Source organism: Argiope bruennichi, chromosome 9 (assembly GCF_947563725.1).
Source record: "Argiope bruennichi chromosome 9, qqArgBrue1.1, whole genome shotgun sequence".
Taxonomy (NCBI): Eukaryota; Metazoa; Arthropoda; class Arachnida; order Araneae; family Araneidae; genus Argiope; species Argiope bruennichi.
Window position 1 is genome coordinate 126,790,646 of NC_079159.1, and position 21,083 is coordinate 126,811,728.

At 26.7% G+C, this 21,083-nt stretch overlaps 1 protein-coding gene across 2 annotated transcripts in view; it reads left to right on the forward strand.

Annotated features, from left to right (window-relative positions):
- Positions 1-16,866, forward strand: part of LOC129983743 (arginine/serine-rich protein PNISR-like) — a 35,956-nt gene extending 19,090 nt beyond the window's left edge. For both annotated transcript variants that reach the window (XM_056093352.1, XM_056093351.1), the window contains exons 7-11: positions 105-227; positions 3,618-3,720; positions 6,171-6,227; positions 13,696-13,896; positions 15,458-16,866. In XM_056093352.1, coding sequence (XP_055949327.1) covers positions 105-227; positions 3,618-3,720; positions 6,171-6,227; positions 13,696-13,896; positions 15,458-16,347 — 1,374 coding nt within the window. In that variant the 3' untranslated portion in view covers positions 16,348-16,866. The remainder of the gene's footprint in view (positions 1-104; positions 228-3,617; positions 3,721-6,170; positions 6,228-13,695; positions 13,897-15,457) is intronic.
- Positions 16,867-21,083: the final 4,217 nt, after the last annotated feature.

Here is a 21,083-nt window from a genome sequence, read left to right on the forward strand (position 1 = left end):
TCAAGTTTTTGATTCCTTTAATTTTGTAATTTAGTTTGAGCCAAGATTTTACCTTATTATTTTTCTGTTCTTCTAAGCACTATACCTCTTTCTGATTAATTTAGGATAGTGATAGTGAAGTAGATGAGAATGAAACAAATGAAATTAAAAGGATCTCACCTATGCCTAAAAGAACACCATCACCAACTGAAGATATGAGAACAGAGGAAGAAAGAAAGGAAGAGCTTGTAATTATTCTTCTTACTTTTTTTATTTAATTGGGAAAAAATTATTTTTATGTTTCTTTTATTACCATTCTTTCTAATCAGAATAATAAGATATCTTCTAAAGGAAATATTTATAGTTGCTTTTTAATTTTGTAAATTTTCTTTTAATTATTAGCTGAATATATTTTGGATGTTATCCTTTCCACTTTCTTATATTTATTTTAAACTTCAGTTTAGGTTTATATTTATGTTGTTTTGCCACGGCACCAGAGAAAATACAGGAATTTGAAAACTGTCTTACAAAAGGGAAAATGCAGGAAATTTTCATAAAAATCAAGACAATACATTGAATTTTAAATTTTCTTATATCATTTAAAAAATGCCAATCTCTGAATATTGAAAAACTAAGAATCATAGTCATAGTACCAAAAACAGAACAATTGTTTAATAGTGGAAACTCTGCCTCTTTTCTACTCAACCCCCCCCCCCTCCTTTTTTTTTTTTTTTTTTTTTCTTTATTTATCAGTCTAATTTTGATTTCAGAGACAGTTGTTCTCTTCCTATAAGATTCTCGGATTGCAGCCAATGAGAAGGCATAAGGCTGCTATAACTGTGTGAGAGAATAGAATAAATTTTTCTGACGGGGATAGCAACATAGAATCTGCAGATGCATCACAATGGTGTTTAGTTGCTCGCATATGAGTTTACTAAATCGTTTGTTTGTTATTTGACAAATTGTGAGCTTGTTCATAGTAAATTAGAGATTTTTTTTTAACGAACTGCTCAAAATGCATATTTAATGCAGATTGCAAGTATTAATGCAGGTAATAATTTTAAATATTATGGGGAAACTAGCACTTACTATTCATACCAAAAGAGTAAAACACATAAAATTACATGCCAGCTCAAAAAGTCTTCATTCATATTATGCCAAATGAATGAAAATGATATGTCAAGGCCGAAAATATAAAATTTGAAAATAAACTGATTTCAAACTTTTTAATTCATAAACAATCATCAAAGGCTGAATTTTAATGGGTTTTAAAATTCAATTTCATACCTCTTGACGATTTCAAACAAAATTTGGTGCACATGCTTAACCTAAAAGGATAATACTTGGAAGCATTTACTGCACTTTTTCCGCAACCCTCTGACACAGAGTGAAATGAGGTTGCAGGTTTTTCCTTTTTTCTGCCATAGCTTCTGAACAAATTTTACGCAAAAACAATTTCACTTAAATTCTTAACATTTAAAAAAATTGCCTTTTAATGACTTAAATTTCTCTTTTGAACAATTAACTTTAATATATTTTCAAAATTAATTTAATCACATTTTCTAACAATGTCATTTTTTTTGCTCATCACCCCCTTTGAAATATTAGCCCATTTTGTGTTTAATTTCACCTATTGTTTTATCGCCATTGCTAGTATTGAAGTTCAGTTAGTTTCTACATTTTTTTTATTACAAAGCATTTTTAATTTGTGTTGCATTTATTATGTTTCTATTGATATGTGCATGTAGTAATTCCTTCTTAAACATTGTCTTTTAGAATTGTCGCAATTCCATTAATTGTTTGACTTAATTTTTCTCATATCTTAGTATTTTTAAATTTTAGTATGTCTATTTATGTCTGTATCAAGATTCCTAAATGCATATGAATGTAGGTAATAAGGTCTGTACCAAGACAAAAATATTTCCACGATAAATAAATGAACAAAGCCAAAAAATATTTTCAAAATGCAAGATGGCACTCTCAACGCTCATATTTTAGCTTACTTCATAAAAATTATTTAGTTGTAAGTTATCTTAATCTTTACGGTTCTGTTTTACTATCATTTTAAAATGTATTATCATTATCTTCCCAATATCAAATTCATTTCATTAATCCCAACTGATTAATTCCAATTCAAATCTTTTATGACTTGTCAAGCCATTAATAATCTTTTGGTTCCAGAAAAAATTATTTTGCTGGCAAATAATTTCTCTTGTCCTTCCAGCTTTAAAAAGTCATCTTTGAAATTCCTGGGAGTTATTCACAGAATTGGCAAGAGATTCATAATTAAAGCTAAATCAAAAAATATTATTATTTTGGGTTGCAGGACATTGAAATATTTCTTGGAATTAAAAGATGGACTGCTTCACAAAAATAGGTGTCAAGTTGAACTCATACTTTGAAAGGATTATAGTTAGAACATTTTACCTGAAAATCTTGCTTCATATTATATGCCAAATTAATTAAAATAGCATGTATCAAGGAACTCCATTGGCATTCCTTCCTTTTATCCTTTACTTCATGGCTGAAAAATAAAAGAGGATGTAAGCAAGCCTAATTATCTGGTTGTTTAATACTCCAACGTTACTGAACAAATTTGAAATTTATGGCAGTCTTAACTTGTTTTTTCTATAAACAAAAAAAAAATAACTTTGACCATATTATCTTCCATTGTGTGAAATATCCAACTCACAGAAAAAACTTTAATTAAAACAAGAAACTTGAAATTAGTATAAACTTAATCACTAATTAATGTAGTTTTTCAAAAACGTTTTCCAAGAATTTATTTTTTAGTGGCCACCATCTGTAAATTCTTTTTTGGTCGCTGAAATGTTTTGTGATACGTTAACTTTGATTTCTTGACATTGGAAGAGGACAGTTTTTTTACTGCAGAAAGATATCAGTCAATAGGTACATTAAGAAAAGAGAACTGTTAAATAATTGAAACCAAAAAAAACTTTTTTCTGAGGTCGTAAATTTTTAAAAATTTAATATCTTAAGAATGCCACTGATTTTAGAAACTGCATGTTTCTGCTACAGCCAATTATATGTAACCAAATTTTAGATTCAAATCTTTAGATCCATACATCAAATGTTGATACTAACAATGCTTTTTATCCAGGAATTTTAGAGTAGTAATTAGAGGGTTGAGGTTGAAAATTTTTTTTACAATGAATATATTTATAAACTGTACAAGAGTAACTGAAAATTAGTTTACTGCTATATGATATCTTTCTGAATTTTGATGGTACTAAGCTAGAATTTTTATAAATTACCCTGTATATATGACCTTGAAATTATGGAAGGAAAAATATACTGTATTTTGCACATGCATAATTAGAAATCATTTACTATAAGTATTCATATTTTCTTAGAAATTTTTAGAATTCATTTTTAGTCTTTTATATAATGTTTTAATAATAGTTTGTCATGTGTTTTGTGGTTTTTGTATATTTTGATTAAAACCGTGCATCTTATAAGCAAAAACTTAAAAATGTGGAAGTATTTTGAAAACACAAGATAAATTTAATTTTCTATTGTGATGTTCCAAAAAAGCCTTAAGATGCCAGAAAAGTTGAATAAAAATTGATTTAAAAAATACTTTTTTAAGTTCAAAATTATTTTTTATTTTTGTGCAGGTATTGAAAGTTCGCCGTACGTTAACAGAAATTTTATTGTCTGTTACAAACTCTGAAATGATGGACATTGCACAAGAGATGTATAGGAAAGCTGTTTCTAAAGGTATCAAGAAAAAAAATTACTTTTTTGACTTGATCAGTGAAAGTTTACTGGTTGTGTTTTCCGAATATCTAAAAATGTATATATATATATATATATGTTTTTTAGTTTCAGACAAATAAATCTCTGTAGCAAGTTATGGATTCATTGTTCAATGTTTTTAACAAAATGTTTAGACATTAATAGGCAGAATTATGGAATTAACTTTTTTACTTAATTTTTTTTTTTTTTCCACTGATTGCACAAGAAACAAATTTCAAAGGGGCAAATGAAGATAATTTATAACATATATATTATTTTAATATGCCATAAAGCATGAACAGCTACAACCTTTTTTCATGCCTTTGGTTGTTTAAATAAGGTCTACAGTTGTTGTTAAAGAAGTTTGAAGAATAAGAAATATTTAAAAAACAGCTTACTTTTTAATTTTTGTTAACAAATAATAAAATATTTATTCTAATAGATGTTATTTGACACTGCAATTTTGGTGATTATGCAGTTTTTTTAAAAATTAGACTTTGTTTATACTGTAAGTAAGCCCTTTAACCCTTTGCTTGAAAAAATTTAATTCCAAGTTTATTTTTGATTCCTTTTTCAATATTTTATGTTAATTTAAAGTTTTCCATCACTGGAAGAGGAAGAAAGCTTTTATATGTCCTTCATCAGAAACATTCTGATTAAGCTCATCATAATGCTAGGCATAAAAATGAAGTATTGGAATGGTTAGATTGAATAGTAAACAAAGTAGTAAAAATTTATTTTAGCATAAAAGGAATTCAATTAAAAATCCTTTATTTTAAATTATTAAAAACATATCTTTTTGCACAAAAAAAATATAGAAATTTCACCTTTATAACTGTATTCTATTATATTCTAGAAATTTTTCAAATGCCTTTTTTTGCACTCATTTCACTATTGTCTTGTTTTTCTACCTTTCGTGTTTATCAACCTTGAATTGTTTTGAATCATCACTCTTCTGCTGTGCCTCTTCTGAATTTTTAATTGACTGATGTCTGTTCTTTATTGCCTTAATTCATTAAAGGTTAATTGGAGCTTCTAATTAAAACTTGCCAAAAGCCAATGGATTATCTTTTCTGTGTATTGCTGTATATAATAACCATCCAGTGATAACAACCATTCTTAGTGTGTTGGTAAATAAATTTAACTGTTATTTCTTGTCTCAAAGCTTTGATTCTAAATGAGAAACAATTCGTTCAATTGATCAGCTCTATCGGATTTTAATCTATGAATAAAATTTTGTTGTTCTAAATGCACTTTTTTCTTTCTATACTAAAATCTCTTTTAGTTTACTGGATTGGAAGAAAAGAAAGTAAAGAAACATTCACTATAGAATTAGTATCATACCAGTGGTACATATTTGATATTCTGTCATATCTCTAACAAAATTAATTGGTTAAAATTAATTTTCATCATAATTAAAATTAATTGCCTTTTCTACTACTCTTCCTTCCCATCCAGAAAAGCAGGACATTCTCTTGTTCTTATTTTCATGGAAAGCTTACAATAGGAGAAATTCTTTCTTTGGCAAAACATTTACAACTGATCCAATGTTCCCATAGTAGTTTAATGGATTTTGGCAAATATGTTTCTTATTTATGTTATAATATCTATACATTATTAATAATAACATGGATTACCTTTTTATTTGTAATTACAGTTTTTAAGAATTTTTTTTTCAAATTTGTATAAATTTTTATGTTGTAAACAATTTAAATTGTAAAAGGAGATCATTATTATGAAATTCTGTATATTGCTTTTCTTTTTATAAATCTTAGCTCAATTTTTTAACACAAAAATCCTATCTATGACTCGGTTATAAATGACCAATGGGAATGAAATTGTATTTTTAAATGGTTAAAATTCTTTTTATACCTTTTTTAGGGACATTTATGTTAATAAAATTTTACAACTTCATATGAAATGAAATTTCTGCTTTATTTTAGGGGGTGATGTATTCTTTTCCTTTCTTACAAAATCCATTATTCTACCTTTGTTTTTAAAAAAAAGTTCATTATTCTATTTTGGAAAATTGCACAAAATTTTATGCTTATTTTATAATAATCTCTTATGCTTTTCCTTTCATTTCACCTGAATTTTGCTGTAAAGAAATATTAGCTATAATTTTCAACATTTTTTTTTGTTGTTGTTGTTTATTGAATGCTATCTTTCTTAATTATTTTTAAATCGTAAATCTCCCAATGGTCTTAATCAGTAGGAAAATATATATATTTATAACTAATGATTTTATTCTCCCGTTTTTTTTTTTTTTTTTTTTTTTTTTTTTTTTTTGAGATAGAGATATGTGATTCTGCTGATCAATAATTTTATTTTACTTGAGTGTTGTTTTAGGTATATCTGAACTTCATTCAGCTGTGATATATGAATTTTGATTTGTTCTTTGTCACTAAACTTTTATATATATTACATAAAAGCTCCAGCTCGTCAGCTGGCCACAGCCTCATCATTGAGCTCTGTAGCGTCTGGATTGCGTAAGTATTAGATTCATTTGCATTTATGCGCTGCTTGCTGTATTTTTAAAAAAAATAAGTGGATGGAAGTGTATTTCATTGAACTTCGATACATAAAGGTATTAACAGTATTGCTCACATTTTGTTTTAAATAAATTTTTTTTTTCCAAAATTCATTTGATTTTGAAAAGTTATATAATGTTATTAAAAGATTTATTTTTTTGAAATTGATAGATTTAATCAGATAAATTTTTTCCAATGAATTTCAATTTGTTATTAATCTGAAAATTTAGTCTTTATTTTATTCAGTAAAAAAGTGACCTACTTGCAGTATAAATTAAAATTTTAAAATTTCCTCACTTTTTAATGTTTTTCATTATTTATACAATTGGTTCTAGATAAAAATAATAGAAAATATGTTATTGGCAGTATTATTGTAGTAGAATATAGAATATTGTTTTGTGTACAATATAAAATATTTCTGCGTTTGTAATTTCATTTAAAGAATATCTGTATATATTTTTGTATTCAGCTGCATTATATGGATGATTGTCATCGGACAAATGCACACACTTGTTTTAAAAATATTATTATTTAAAAAAATGGCATGGATGGCATTTTGTTCAAGATCTAGAAATGAAATAGTTTGTGAATACTGTTATGAAATACTCAGTCAGCAATTTCATTTTGTTTTGAAGATTAATTGACATCCAAAGAATTTTACTTAGTATTATTTGTGTTAATATGAAAGATCTGTGAAGAATAACTCAAAGAACTGGACATTCTTCTGGTTAATCTGATCTAATTTTTCCTCTAATTCAGTGTGCTTTCTTGTTTTGACTGATGTGTTTATACCACTCTTGAAGGGGGAGGGATTGAAATTCAAGATTAAAAAATATACAATTTTATTTGAGCATATTAACATCTAAAGCAATTGTTTGAAAGTCTTGAAACATCTGTTAAAATATATGATTATAACATATGTATAATGGTTATTTTTTTTTTTTTTTTTGTTTCTTTTGACATGGATTTGTTTTAATGTAATGAAAATATTTTAATTCTTTTCCTCTTATTCATGGTTGTTGTCAATCATACTATGCAAATTTGGATTAAAAATTTTATGCTGATGTCTTCTGTTACAATGCCTAATAGATTTTTGTTTGTTAAAATGAGCTTCATTAAAAGGAATCTGGAAAAAGAAAGAAAAAAAAACTTTTTTTCATTTAAAAGGAATCAGAGGGGGGGGGGGGGCTTTCTTCAATTAAAAGAATAGAGAGAGAAATCTATTTAGCATTATTTCAGAGATTTTCTAATAAAGGTTTTTATTAGTGGAAACTATACAATGTAATTATGAGTAAAATTGAATAATTTGAATTCTTTATTATTACACTGTTAAATAATATAAAAATAAGATGCTTAGCTCAATCTGTTTCCTGGATTTTAATGTTTCACCATATATATACCGTCATTTATTAGTTGCCTTGTTGATTGGATAGCATAATTACACTCAACAGATATTCTGTGCTGCGGATTCTTCAGGATTCATTAGTGGAAAGAAATACACTTAATCACATTAGTATGCTCTGAAATGCTGCTTCATACAAGGCATTATAAAACATCTGTTATTTAAACTATAAAATTCAGTATTATTAAAAGGAATAAATTATGAAGTTATTAAAGGGAATATTCAACAGACACTAGTACAGAACAGACAAAGAGCATATATTTATTGGCATATAAGTTATAATTTCTATTATAACCATTAAATATGCAGTTGCAATAGGAATTTTGTTTAATATTTTTCTAAAACAATGAAAGAAACATTCTAAAGATTTGCAGAAAGAATTATTTTTATTGAGACTGAAACAAAAGCAATAGCAAGCCAAAATGTTACAGTACCTGTAAATGATATGACTTAAATTAGGAATGTAAGTACTAAGTGCTTATTTCTCTATTGCATTGATTGACTCTATTGTCAATAATGAGCCAATTTTTCAAGAACTAATTCGTATCTTTGGCAAGAACAGCATTCCGTGGCAGAATTTGATGTCATTATTAATGAATTCAGACAACATGATGAAGAAGGAAAATGCAGATCTGGAATTAAAAATTTGCTCACAACATTCTCATGTTCTGGACATATATGGTAATGTGTTTATAAATGCTACTAGGTAATTTTCCAAATTGTTTGGAATGCATGTAGAAAGTTGTTCTGGCATACATAATAATCAGAAATGGTTCTCAGATCTGTATGCAACTTTAAGCAAAATTTACTGTGAAATTAAAATTCACAATGCCTCAAGTATTTGTACAATTCAAATGGTTCTTGATACTACTACTTAAGACTATAGGAGCATTGACTGCTTTTTATTTCCCTTTCTTGAATTTTATAATTAGCAGCCCATTCTTGCATATTGTGGTCAGTGTAAAGCTGAAAATGTTGGGAGTACTGCAAGGCAACACACCCAAAATTAGCCTTACAATGAAAGCTCTAACACAAGCAGATAAAGAATATCAAGAGAGGATCACTAAAAGGATGTTTGCTCAGCGATTTGAGACAACATTTGACAAAACTTTTTATCTCAACTGAAAGAATATTTGAAATTGTTTCAATATAACACTCCATAGATTTTTTTAATTGAATTTTGTAAAAGCTGGAAATATGACTGACTAAGATTCTCCCCTAAATATCAGGAATTTTGGTGTAGTGTGTGTGGGGGGGGATTGTCTTCTCACAAAATCTACATTTTTAGAGGATAATGTTAAAAGTCCCAAAGTCATGATTGCATGTAGTAAAGAAATCCCCCCCCCCACGAAAAAAAAGTATTGAAAGCATATGCTGAATGTTCACACACATTGCCTTAGATAATTTGTTGTTTGAAAATGCATCGACAATTTGTCCTGTTTGTTGGAACTTTCTTTGTTTGACATTGAAGAATGATCTCATGGTAATGTAAGTATTAGTGCTTATCTTTCTATTGTGTTCATAATACCAACAATGAGCCAATTTTTCAAGGACTAGTTCGAATTGATTCAATTTTGAGACTAATGTCATTAATGTTGCAAAAAGACAAGTTTATGACTTAGACAAGTGTCCAGCTGCCAGCATAAGGAGCCAATAGATAACTGGTGAATGGAAGTTCAACATTCTAGATTATTTTCACTAGTAGCCAAAATGCTATGCTTACCAGTTTTCGTGATTCTAAAGTTAAGAAATATAGTCGTTTTATGTCATTTAGATTGTGAAGTATGAGTTTAAGCCTTAAAGGAAATCTACAATTCAACTGTGTAAAAAAAAAAAAAAAAAAAAGAGCTGCCTTAAAGATAAAGTGGATTGAAATCTCTGTATAAACAAGCGTTCAATGTTAAGAAACTAAAATACATGTTCTTAGTAAAAAAGATGTGACCACAATCAAGAGTCTAAAGAAAAAAACTAGTGTCAAAGAAAACTGCAACTGACGAAGCTGCCTAATTGTAGAGAAATATTCATCTGAAAAACATGAGATGCCTGGTCTCAAAAATTTCTTCCATATCTGGATTTTGTACATAATGTGAAGCTTTTGTCAGTAAAAAACTTGTTAAAAAATAATAATTTGTCCGAGATATGCTGCAAAGGTCCATTGACCATTAATGAAATGTTTGCTAAAATATGCAATGTATTTTTTCTATGAAATATATACTTTTCCTTCTTATTTGTTGTCCTAAATATATTTGAACATGTCTCTGGACAGTATACTTCTTAAAGTGTGTTTACGAAAATAGCATGCTGTTGATGTCTAACTTTTATAAATTTATAATGAATGTATAGACCATTTGGGCTATTGTTTTGATAATTTTTTTCTTTATATTGACTTTTAATTTCTACTTTTTGCTCCCCCCTCCCCCTCCTTCTGACATTTCATCTTGCATTTTTTGAATTTCCCTTTTTTTAAATTTTGATCAATCATATCCCTGTAATATTGGTTCCTAAAAAAACTGTACTCCACTTGCAAATCTGTTGGGTAATCATGTGTAGATCCTGGCATCTGTCCTACTTCCATTTATTCTCATTTCCATCCCAGTGGGTTATATACAAGATATGAGTAACCACCAATCCAAAGTGAATATGAAAATATCCTGAATAATTGATTGTTGCTTCTTTTAGGACCATCAGGGTTCTTGTATTTTTGTAGTTACTATGTATGTGTTCTCTAAATCATATGAACTGTAACTGATCTAATAGATTATATTTTTTAAGAAGAGATATAAACATTTTCAATTTCTAGACATATAAAATAAATGAGATAGTAGCTGAGTTTTGAAAAATTATGTTATCATAATTCATAGAGTCTTCTCCTGTCCTGAAGTTTGATAACTCTAACATCAACCTGATTATATGCCAGAGACATTCTATAATTGAAATGTCAAATCTTCACTGATATGTTTTAATTTTTTTTTCTTAAATTTTACTTCATATGTAATCATATTTATTAATAATAGAACTGAAAAACAAAAGTTTTAAGTTTTGTTCTTAAATATCTTCTTTAAAAAATATGAAATATTTTATTTCAACCATAAAAAGTTAGCAAAGGCATTTTTTCATATGAAACTTCCTCATATCCATTTATTGTTTTTCAAAATGGACAGGAAGATGGTTGTTAAATAAAGAATTTTACTTTCTTTGAATTCATTGAAAGTGCAATTTGTTTGTTAACTGAAGTTAATAATAAATACATTCTGAATTTGTGTTTGCCCTTGATGTTGAATTTTTTTTTAACATAGATTTTATTTCTGTTCATTTAATTTTTCCAATATCCTTGTTTCATTGAATTCGTCTATAATAGAAATGATTTTTAATCTAAAAAAATTCAGAAAAATCATTCAAGCATAAAACACTGGAAATGAAAAAGACAAGATCTAAATGACATTATTAAAACTATCATAAATATATAATTTTCATGTAAAAATAGTAAGCTTTATCACCTTAATTTTATAGAATAGAGGTTTTTGTTGTTTTTATTAGTAAAGTTCCTTTAGCTGAAAAGATTTTGCATAAATCTTTTCAGTACAATTGCATTTTTCATCCATTTTATCTATCAAAATGTATTCATTAGTGAATTGATGTTTCAATTGTATCTCTGGTGAATTATTCATTTCAAGTTTATTTGTTTATGATGTCCTAAACATTTATTGCAACATTATTTGAAGCTCAGTGACTGCTAAATGTTAGATTGTGGTGATGACTAATGTGTGAAGAAGTAAAGAACGAGAGAAATTTTGGTCAAATGTTATTACTCTTGGTATTTTTTTATGAACAAAGGTTGCTAGTTATGTGTACAAGTTTCTGTCCAAGCTAGTGGTATTATAATATTTTTAATTAAATTTTCTTTTCACTGAATACTTTTGTGCTAAAGTTTTAATTCCTATTACACTACATTCCCTTGCTGCAAATATTTACATGCAATTAAAGAATTTAACTGTATTTTTAAACTACCATTTCCAGTTTTGCTGCTGAATAGTTATGTTTGGTCTTAAAGAATGTTATTTTTCCTTCTATGTTATTAAATATCCTTTTATATTTTTTGTTGTAAATATATCTAAATGTCTATGTTTGCTTATTTAATGTCTATTGTAAATATTCACTAAATGATAGTGTTGAATTTTAAAACTGTTTTCTAACATATTTGTATTTAATATGAAATGAGCTTCATTGTTTACGAGAATAATTTATAAATAAAAAGGTTAACCTAATAATAGTGCATAAAACAAATGTATTAACACATCTGCCCGATATGCATAAATTGTTATTTCTTGCATTCAAATGCAGTATTAATTCAACATATTAAATTTTAATAATAACTTCTAGATTCACTGCTTTTATATTCTTTTGAATGAGTTTTTAATATCAAATACTTTATTGCAAATATTTTAACTGTATAATGCATAAATAATAATAAAAATACTATCTTAGAATATAGAGATATATATTCATTTACAAATTGAAATACATTTTTATAAGTGCATACCTTCCAACATTGGTTACCCAGTCACCAGTAGCACTTCTTACTGATTATTATTACATGTAACATAATGTTAATGAATTATTGAAGAATAGATTTTACCAAAGAATTTTAACAAATTAAAACAAATATTTTCAAAGATTATTCGAAACTATTTGAGATATTTATTATTAATTAAATACATGAATAAATTTTTTTTTAAATCACGTAGTATGATTTTGTTGATTAAATAAATTAACACTATTTGTTAAACATTTACAATTTTGTTTCATTAAATGCTTTTCTTAAGTCATCATTGCTCAGTTTAACATCATAATAAATAATGACTCCAGTGTTTTTGTATTCATGTTGGAACAAGGTTCCACACCCCCCCCTCCTCCATGCTAAAAATGCTTCGCTATCCATATTGCTGTGTGAGTGAAGAGTTACAAAAAGAATATTTTCAATTATTTTGTAGTTTTCCGTATTTTTTCATCATATATCTGTAGCTGTTGGAGGGTATGTGAATAATTAATGAAATTAGATATTTATGGAAAAAATGTATAGAACAGAAAATTGTATTTATTCAAAATATATAGGAAATAGTATTTTAACTATTCAATTGGCATTTGTCTGTAATTTTAAAATAAAATGTGAGCAATATTTTAAAGGAAAAACTAGTCATAAAAATATGTTTGTGTTCCCATAACACAAAGCTTTTAAGGCTTTTATGTTCATCACACCTGAATAGTTGTCAGTTATTAATCCACATATAATGAAGCTCACAGATATTTCTTTGTTTGTGAAGCTTATTGAATTACAGATTTATTTCCAATAATATACTTCAGATATACATTCTACATCATACATTAAACAAAAATGCACTGACGTGAATTAAAATCTTAAAGTATTTTTGTTTTCCTTCTGAATTAGATAAAAATATAATAATTTCCCTTTGCATTATTGTTTTTTTTTTCTGCAAATTAAAATGAGAATTAATTTTGTTGGAATGAAATAGCTGAATTTGATATATGTTTTAAGAATGTATTATCAAATTAATCTCTTAAAAAAAAAAATTTATTAGCCAATAATATTCATTTATATGAATTTCTAGCAACATATTCTTTTTTACATAAGGAATGACTGAGAATTATTTTAAAAAAATTTTTGAAGAAATGGATTGTGTATGAATACCTTCAGTTTTAAGCAGTTAATGTCAAGTCCAAAATAGAGTTTTAATGTCAGTGCATTGTTTACGTTTTGTTCTGTTAAATTTTTGGCTAACTTTTATATAGGGTAGTGAATAGCTTTGTTTCAAAATTTCATGTAAATAATTCTTCTGGAATTCATGTATGTAAGTATATTGAGAATTACATTGTTATTTCTTTTTATTTTAATTGTAATTTATTAGCAGTTTAATTGAAGTGAATTAATGTAGGCTTTATTTAGATCATTTTTTCAAAAGTGATATCCTATTCATGGAATTCATTCAGATGGAATCTGCCATTTAGGTGGACTTGCCAATTATGGGACTGAAAGTGAGGCCAGCGATCAAGAAGAAGAGGATGCCCCTGACTCAGAAGAAGAACTGTACCGCAAAATTAAGGAAAAGAAGAGGCTTTTTGCCCAGAAAGAAAAGAAAATCATTGCAGAGCTAGAGAGGAAAGAGTGTGAGGAAAAATTTGAAGCTGAAAGAGAAAAAATGAATAATGGTAACTAATTATATTTATATCAAAATTTGAAAGAGCGTCAGTTCGTTTGGAGGGGAGATACTTTGGAAATTTCTTCAAAAGCTCCTTTGTAAAATCTGAAAAGTAATTAGTCTTAAAAAGTTCTGATGTAATGAGCTATGACCTTGGATTTCAGTCCTTGATTTGTAAATTATGAGACACTTGAAAAAATTTATTCCTATTATAATCATAAATTTCTATTCAATGTACAAATTAAGATTATTATTTAATAGAAGGAAATAGTTGACAAATAATTTGTGAAATGTGAGAATGAAATGCAACTTCTTTCTCAAATTCAGTTTTCCCACCTTTCTATGTGTTATTTTACTAAACAGATGGTTTTAATTTTAAAAAATCGCTAGTGGTAAATTTTAATTTTATTTTTTCTGCGAATGGAAATTTTTATGTTATAATAGTTTAATATATTAGTTTTTATTAAGAGTAAAGTGATTCTTTTGTAATTAAAATTTTTAATCTGTAAATATTAGCTAAAGAAAATGAACTTTTTTTAAAAAAATTAGGTGGATTATTATTATACATTTATTATGTTTTCGTGGCTAATTTACATCTTTCATAAATGATTGAAAATAATCTTTTTTGTAACAACAGCTTATGTGTGGCTCTCTCAGTGGTGAATCTCTTCTTCCTGCTTATCTTAGACATGTCATCATAAAATAAGTAAACAAATAAGGTTTTAAAAATTGCTATTTCTAAATTTATAACAATTGGTAGCAATCTTATCTGTATTTATGTAATTGTAAATATTCCTTCAAAAGAATTTTTTGCACAAACCTACCAGATTATACTCTCAAATTTCTTGTTGCGAATAGAAGAGCAGTCAATAAACTACATGTATTATTTGAAAATTATAAACTGCTTGCATTAAAATGTTAGGTATTTAGATTCGTGAATTTTAAGTTTTAAGCAGTTAAATAGGCTTATTTAATTTTAGAAACTTATTATAAAACTTGAAATATCAAAATTAAAATTAAGACCTTATTTTTATCTTATTCTATTTTTAAAACATTTGGTACTGTATATAGAGAGACTGTCAAAATTTTCAAAATGTTGCTGGAGATGAAAATATATTTATATCATTATGAAAAAATGCAGTATTAGCAGTTTGTGGCTATCAAGAAATAGCATGAAAAGGCACAAAATTATTGGTTAGGAAAAAATGAGAATTCTGAATAAATTTCTTATTCTCTTCTATTCATATATTAATTGTAAAAAGAACTGGATCATTACTTATGGGATTGAATTGTCGTGACATACTGTGATCATGTAATAGTCATATTTTTAAATGCTGTTACTCAAATAAATAGTAATGTTATTTCAAATGAGAATATTTATTTATTTATTTTCCTCCTCTCAGCAATTGCTATTTTTTGGGTAGCAAAGTTACTCATTTCATTACCTTGATGAAATAAATGAAATAGTAATAATTGCTAATATAATTTGATTTTTATGCTTTGTTTCTTGCCAATTTTGATATTTTATTAACCTTCTGTGTTTGTTAAATATATTTAATTATTATTTTCAGATAAAAGTAGTGAAAAAAAGTCAAGTAAAGATCTTTATACTCCAGAAAAACTAGAAGCCCCTTCTGATAATAACAATAATGGCAATAAAAATGATAATTCAAATATTCAGATGCAATCTATTGAGCATAGTTCACATCCTGAATCTTCTGAGTTGTCTGTTAAAGCAGAAGAAGTATTAGAAAATAACAAATCAAATAAAATAAAAATTGAAGCCTTGAAGCATTATGTGGAAAATGTAAAATCTGTGAATAAGGAAGAATCCGATTCCTCTGACTCTGAAGAATCCAGCTCATCAGGTACTACTAGTGAATCAGGTGAAAAGCATAAAAAAAAAGCACATAAAGAAACAAAAAAGTCAAAATCTGAATTGAAGAAATCATCAAAAAAGGATAAATCTTCCAAGCATAGCAGTCGGCGTAGACGAAGCAAAAGTAGAGATAGTGAGAGTTCTGAAAAACATAGAAGAGAAAGGTCTCGTGAAAGGAAAAACTATAACTCAAAAAAAAAGAAAAAGTACAAGAGAAGTGATAGTAGTGGCAGTTCTAGTAGCTCATCTCATAGGAGAAAACGTAGCAGTAGATATGAATCCAGTCATGGTCACAGAGAACGTAGAAGTCGTAGTTATGATGACAGGGAGAGGAGACGAAAACGGAGTGTTAGTCCATATAAAGTTTCCAGCAAAAGTGATTTTAGGTCATCTCGTTCACATAGATACAGTGATGATAGGCATGACAGAAAGTATAAAAGCGAAAAGAAATATTATGACCATAGGCACAGTCCATCTCCCTCTGGACATTCATCTAGGCTTCCAAGAAAATACAGATCTAGGTCACTTAGTTCTGAAAGTCAGAGTCCTGATAAGAAATCAAAGAAATATCGGAATCGTTGACATTTTAAGGGTACTGTTTTATTTTTTCCCCGCCTTAAAATAATCGTGTATATATTTACTGTACAATATTTTGTAAGGATTAATTGATACTCACACTATAGTTCATAAACTGTTTTCAAATTTTTTCTTATAGCAATATAAATGTTATATAATATTTGCATATGTTTGGTTGAAACTTAGTTGTATTTTAAATAAAAGTCTCCATGGACCTAAGATTATGAGTATGCTTTTTTCTTAATTTCAAAAACTTAAATTGGAATTTAGAATTTTCTTCAACTCATGATCATAAAAGCCCTCGTTCAGTTATCTTTACAAATGCATATACTTATAGGAAACCTAATATTATTGTATCATATTTTTCTTTCTTGTTTTGACCCTTTTAACACTTTTGTATCTGTACTTAATTTTTGATTATTATTGGTTAAGACTGAAAAATGTGCTAGTATGGATTTATATAATGGTGCTCTGTTTTATTTTTTTGTTTCAAATTGAAAATTTTTTCATCTGCCTTTTAAATTTGAAAACACAATATAAGTTTTTTATAATTAATTGAAATTCCAGTTGAAATGAAATTTTTATTATTCAAATGCATAAAGTTGGTAACTTTATTTTTTAAAAGCCTATACTTATGAGAAAGAAAAAATTCCATATTGATTAAATTATATTAGTTAAAATGATCATTAATTTTTTTTTTTTATCCTGGGTTTTTGATATTGTTATATGAAGTTGCATGTGCTGTGTTTTCACTAGATTAAATATAATGCCCCTTTTATAAAAATAGCTGTTTATTATAACTATATACATTCACTGTTGTTGTAAAACAGACAAATGAGTTGGTTTAATTAAATTATGGGGGAAAATAAAATCAAACACACACGCACAAAATAAAAGGAAAATCAATAGTTATTATTTGAACTGAATCTTAATATGCTTAGTTAAACCCTCCAACATTAGTTACCCATTCATCAATAGTAATTTTTATTAATATATTGCATGTAATATAATTTCAACAAATTATTGAAAAATAGATATTGCCAGAGAATTTTAATTAGTTAAAAAATATTTTCAAACATTTTTTTAAAATTATTTGAGACATTTATGACTAAATATATGTATGTTATCTTTTTTTTTTTTTTATTGCAGAATATGATTTTGCTGATCTGTTAAATTAACACTAATTGTTAAACGTTTAAAATTTTGTTTCATTAAATAGTAAACACTTTTGCTTTTATTAAGTCATTATTGCTCAGTTTTAACTAACTTCTATATTCATTTTTGTTATGAAGAGTGACACCAAAGTTTTTGTAATCATGCTAGAACTAGCTTCTGATGTTTTTTCCTTTAACACACTAAATATACTTTCACTGTCCACTATGAGTGAAGATTCAGGAAGAGGGTATTTTCAACATATTTTGTAGTTTTTCTTTATATATATGTAATTTTCATGTAGTTTCCATAGTTGTTGGAAGGTATGCTTAGTATTTTTTTTTTTAATTAAATGATGGTGTCATTTTCTTTTTAAATTGTGGAGTTATTCTCTTGATCTGCTAATATATTTTTATTATAATTAGTGTACACAACTTTCTTCTATATGTAGAGTGTACAGTAGATGTTCCCTTGAAACTAAAACAACCTGTGTGTGAGAGAGAGTAAAAAGAGAAAGAGCAAAATAAGAAAATTATAACTAATAAAGGAGATTTGTTAAAAAATTCAATTAGAAAAATGTATGATGTACCATAGTAAAAAATATAGAAAAAGTTTTGTATAATAATCTGTAAAATTGGGGGGATATTTACAATTAAAATTATGAACTTCCCATGATTTGAAAAACAGGTAGTCTTAAAATTGGAAAATGTATTCTTTAATATCCCCACATACACAAATGCATTTTTCAATTTTTTTATTATTATTAATATTATCTTTTTTTACTTTCTTCTTTGCTTAAATTTCATTTAATCATTTTTTCTATCACAGAGAGGGCATAATTTTCATCACATATATCTCTATCAGTTTTACAGATAGCTCCATGAAACATTTTCTCATGTTTTTATTATTGTATAGCATATATTTTTCTAATTGGATTTTTTTTTTTCTTTTTTCTTTTTTTTTTTGCCAATCTTTTTTATTTTGTGAGGGATTTTTTTTTTTTTTTTTTTTGTCTTTATTTCAGTGCTAGAGACATTATAATCTGCCTCAATAAATTCAGTATAATCATTTTACTATAGTACACATTACTTCTCTTGCTTTACTAGATACGTTGTGTGTGTGAGCGAAAGAGAGATCATTAAAGCCCTTTGAATTCAAAAAGGTTATATATATATACTTACACACCAAGAGAGTATTTTAGTTTCAAGGGAATAAATTTGTAGGAGGTCAAAGCATCTTGTAATTGCATGAGTGGAAGTGACTTGTATATATCATAGTGTACATAGAATAAAACAAAATTTAAAAGGCACCATGTATTTATTCATGAATGATATATGACAAATATATTCAGAATTCCAGATTTTGATTTCTTATATCTGGAATTCCTGAATGGATGAAATATATTCATTACTGTATTCAAATTTTTTTAGAACAAATTTCTAACTTAAAGTTTAAAAATAAGACTGATATTATATCAGAGATAAATATCATTGAATAGTGATAACTTGAATGATGTGCAATCTATAAAATATTTATTCTCATTAAACAAAAAGATATGCAAAATCTTTCACAAAACCTTGTTGAGAGAGATTTTATTTAATGATAGATAATTTAAAGATACTTTATTGAATAGTTGCACAGTTTAATTACATTCCCTATATTATTCCCTATTAACCATTATCTTTTTACTTATAATTCTTCATTTCTAAGCCTTAGTGATATGTGCTCTTCTGTTTCTCATCTAATAATTGGAAGGTACAAAAAATATTCTATGTTAGAATGTTTTGCTGATAATATTGGAAGATTAAGTAACTCTATGAAATCATGCAGTGAAATATAAATTAATTTTTAAGAATTTTTTAATGGAAAATTTTATTTTTTGAGCATCTTCTAATTAAATTATTTAAATGGGACTTTGAGTACATGTTCCCTTATTAATTTTTTTTTATTATTTTTAGATTATGTCAGATGAAACTTTTTTTTTTAAGATTCTTAAGATAGAAACATAATCATCCCTTATCTTTTTTAATAATGAATATGCATTAATGGAGGTAAAGAATGCTCAAAGACTGATTCAGAAGCAATAATATTATAAACTCTTCACTGCCACTTCTGAATGTGCCTCAGATTTCATAGGTAGCTTTTCTTCAATGCTTTCAGTATGTGTTGCGTCATTAAAAGTCCTTAAAAAATCCTTATTTTTAATGTTTTTTATGTAAAATCCTTAAAATTATTTACTTTTTGTCCAGTTCCCCCTCCCCCCTGACGATTTAAACAAAAAGAAGGTTTTAATAAGAATCCAGAACAAATTGAAACATTAACAAAATTTCTGAAAATAGTGAAATTTTTATTTCTGCAGTTAATAAAATTAGCATGACATTATGTCATTATCAATTAGCATTATGTCATTTACTTTCATATTTTTTTCAAAGAAATTGATAATCTAATGAAGAGGCAATGTAATATTTTTATAGTTAATATAATTGACAGCAATATTATAAAAGTAATTTTAGCTATGCAATGAAAGTGCTTTGATATTTAAGTGCTTGTTTAAAAAGCATTTTAAATAATTTAGCATCAGTGTTTATGAAAAAAATTTGCAACTACTTGGGAATTAGTTGCAGATTTTTTTGCTTCTACTTGTGATAAATTGAAATAATATCATAAGCAGTTGAAAAAAATTTGCAATTACTTGTGATATTCTATATTAATATAAGTATGTCGTTAAGGCTATGTCTCGTAAAACAACTGTGTCGAATTGAACGAAATTTTCCTCACTTATTATTTAAAAAAAAGAGAAAGAAGACTGTCCACTTTTCAATGTTCGAAAATTGGATATTTGGCTAATAAGGAATTAACAAAATTTTGCTACTATGCCACTGTTACTCTTGGTAATATTATTCCAGAACATATATTTTTAAACCATCTAAAAATTTAAAATTCTACCATTTCAACCATATCAAATTCATTTTTGCGCAATATTTCTTAAAAAATTAATGTATAATTTGACTACTGTACCACATTGGTTTTATATGTTTTAAACTAGTTATTTAACAGTGTCTAAAACTGAAAATCGTTAGTTAATCATTCAAAGGAGAGGTAAAAGCTTTTACTAGCAAATTAAAAACAATTGACTAAGGCAGTAGTTTTGGGGTGTGAGGAATTATCCAAAATGTTGCTTTTTATTCCACTGAAACTTTAAGGGAAATTTTTCCAAAAAACTTTAGACAATCTTAAAATTGAAATTTTTGCCTTTTGAACTATACCAGTTTCGTTTTTGGGAATTTTTTTCTTCAAACTTGTTAAGAATTTTTTTGAAATATTACATGTTTGATTTTAAAATTAAGAAATTTATGGTACAGTCTTCAACAAAAAAGGAACATCTGTAATTTTGTTATTTATCATTGCATCTTCACAAAATGAGTGTCAATGGAAGTGCCTTACAAGGACGGGTTTCTTAAAATAGACAAACTGATTAACATAATTGATGAAGTACTGCCTCAAAAATGTTTTATTACGAGAATCGAAACTTTTTTTAAAATTCGTTCTAGCAATCCTTTTTGTGTTTATGTGCCTAATTTCGTTTCGAA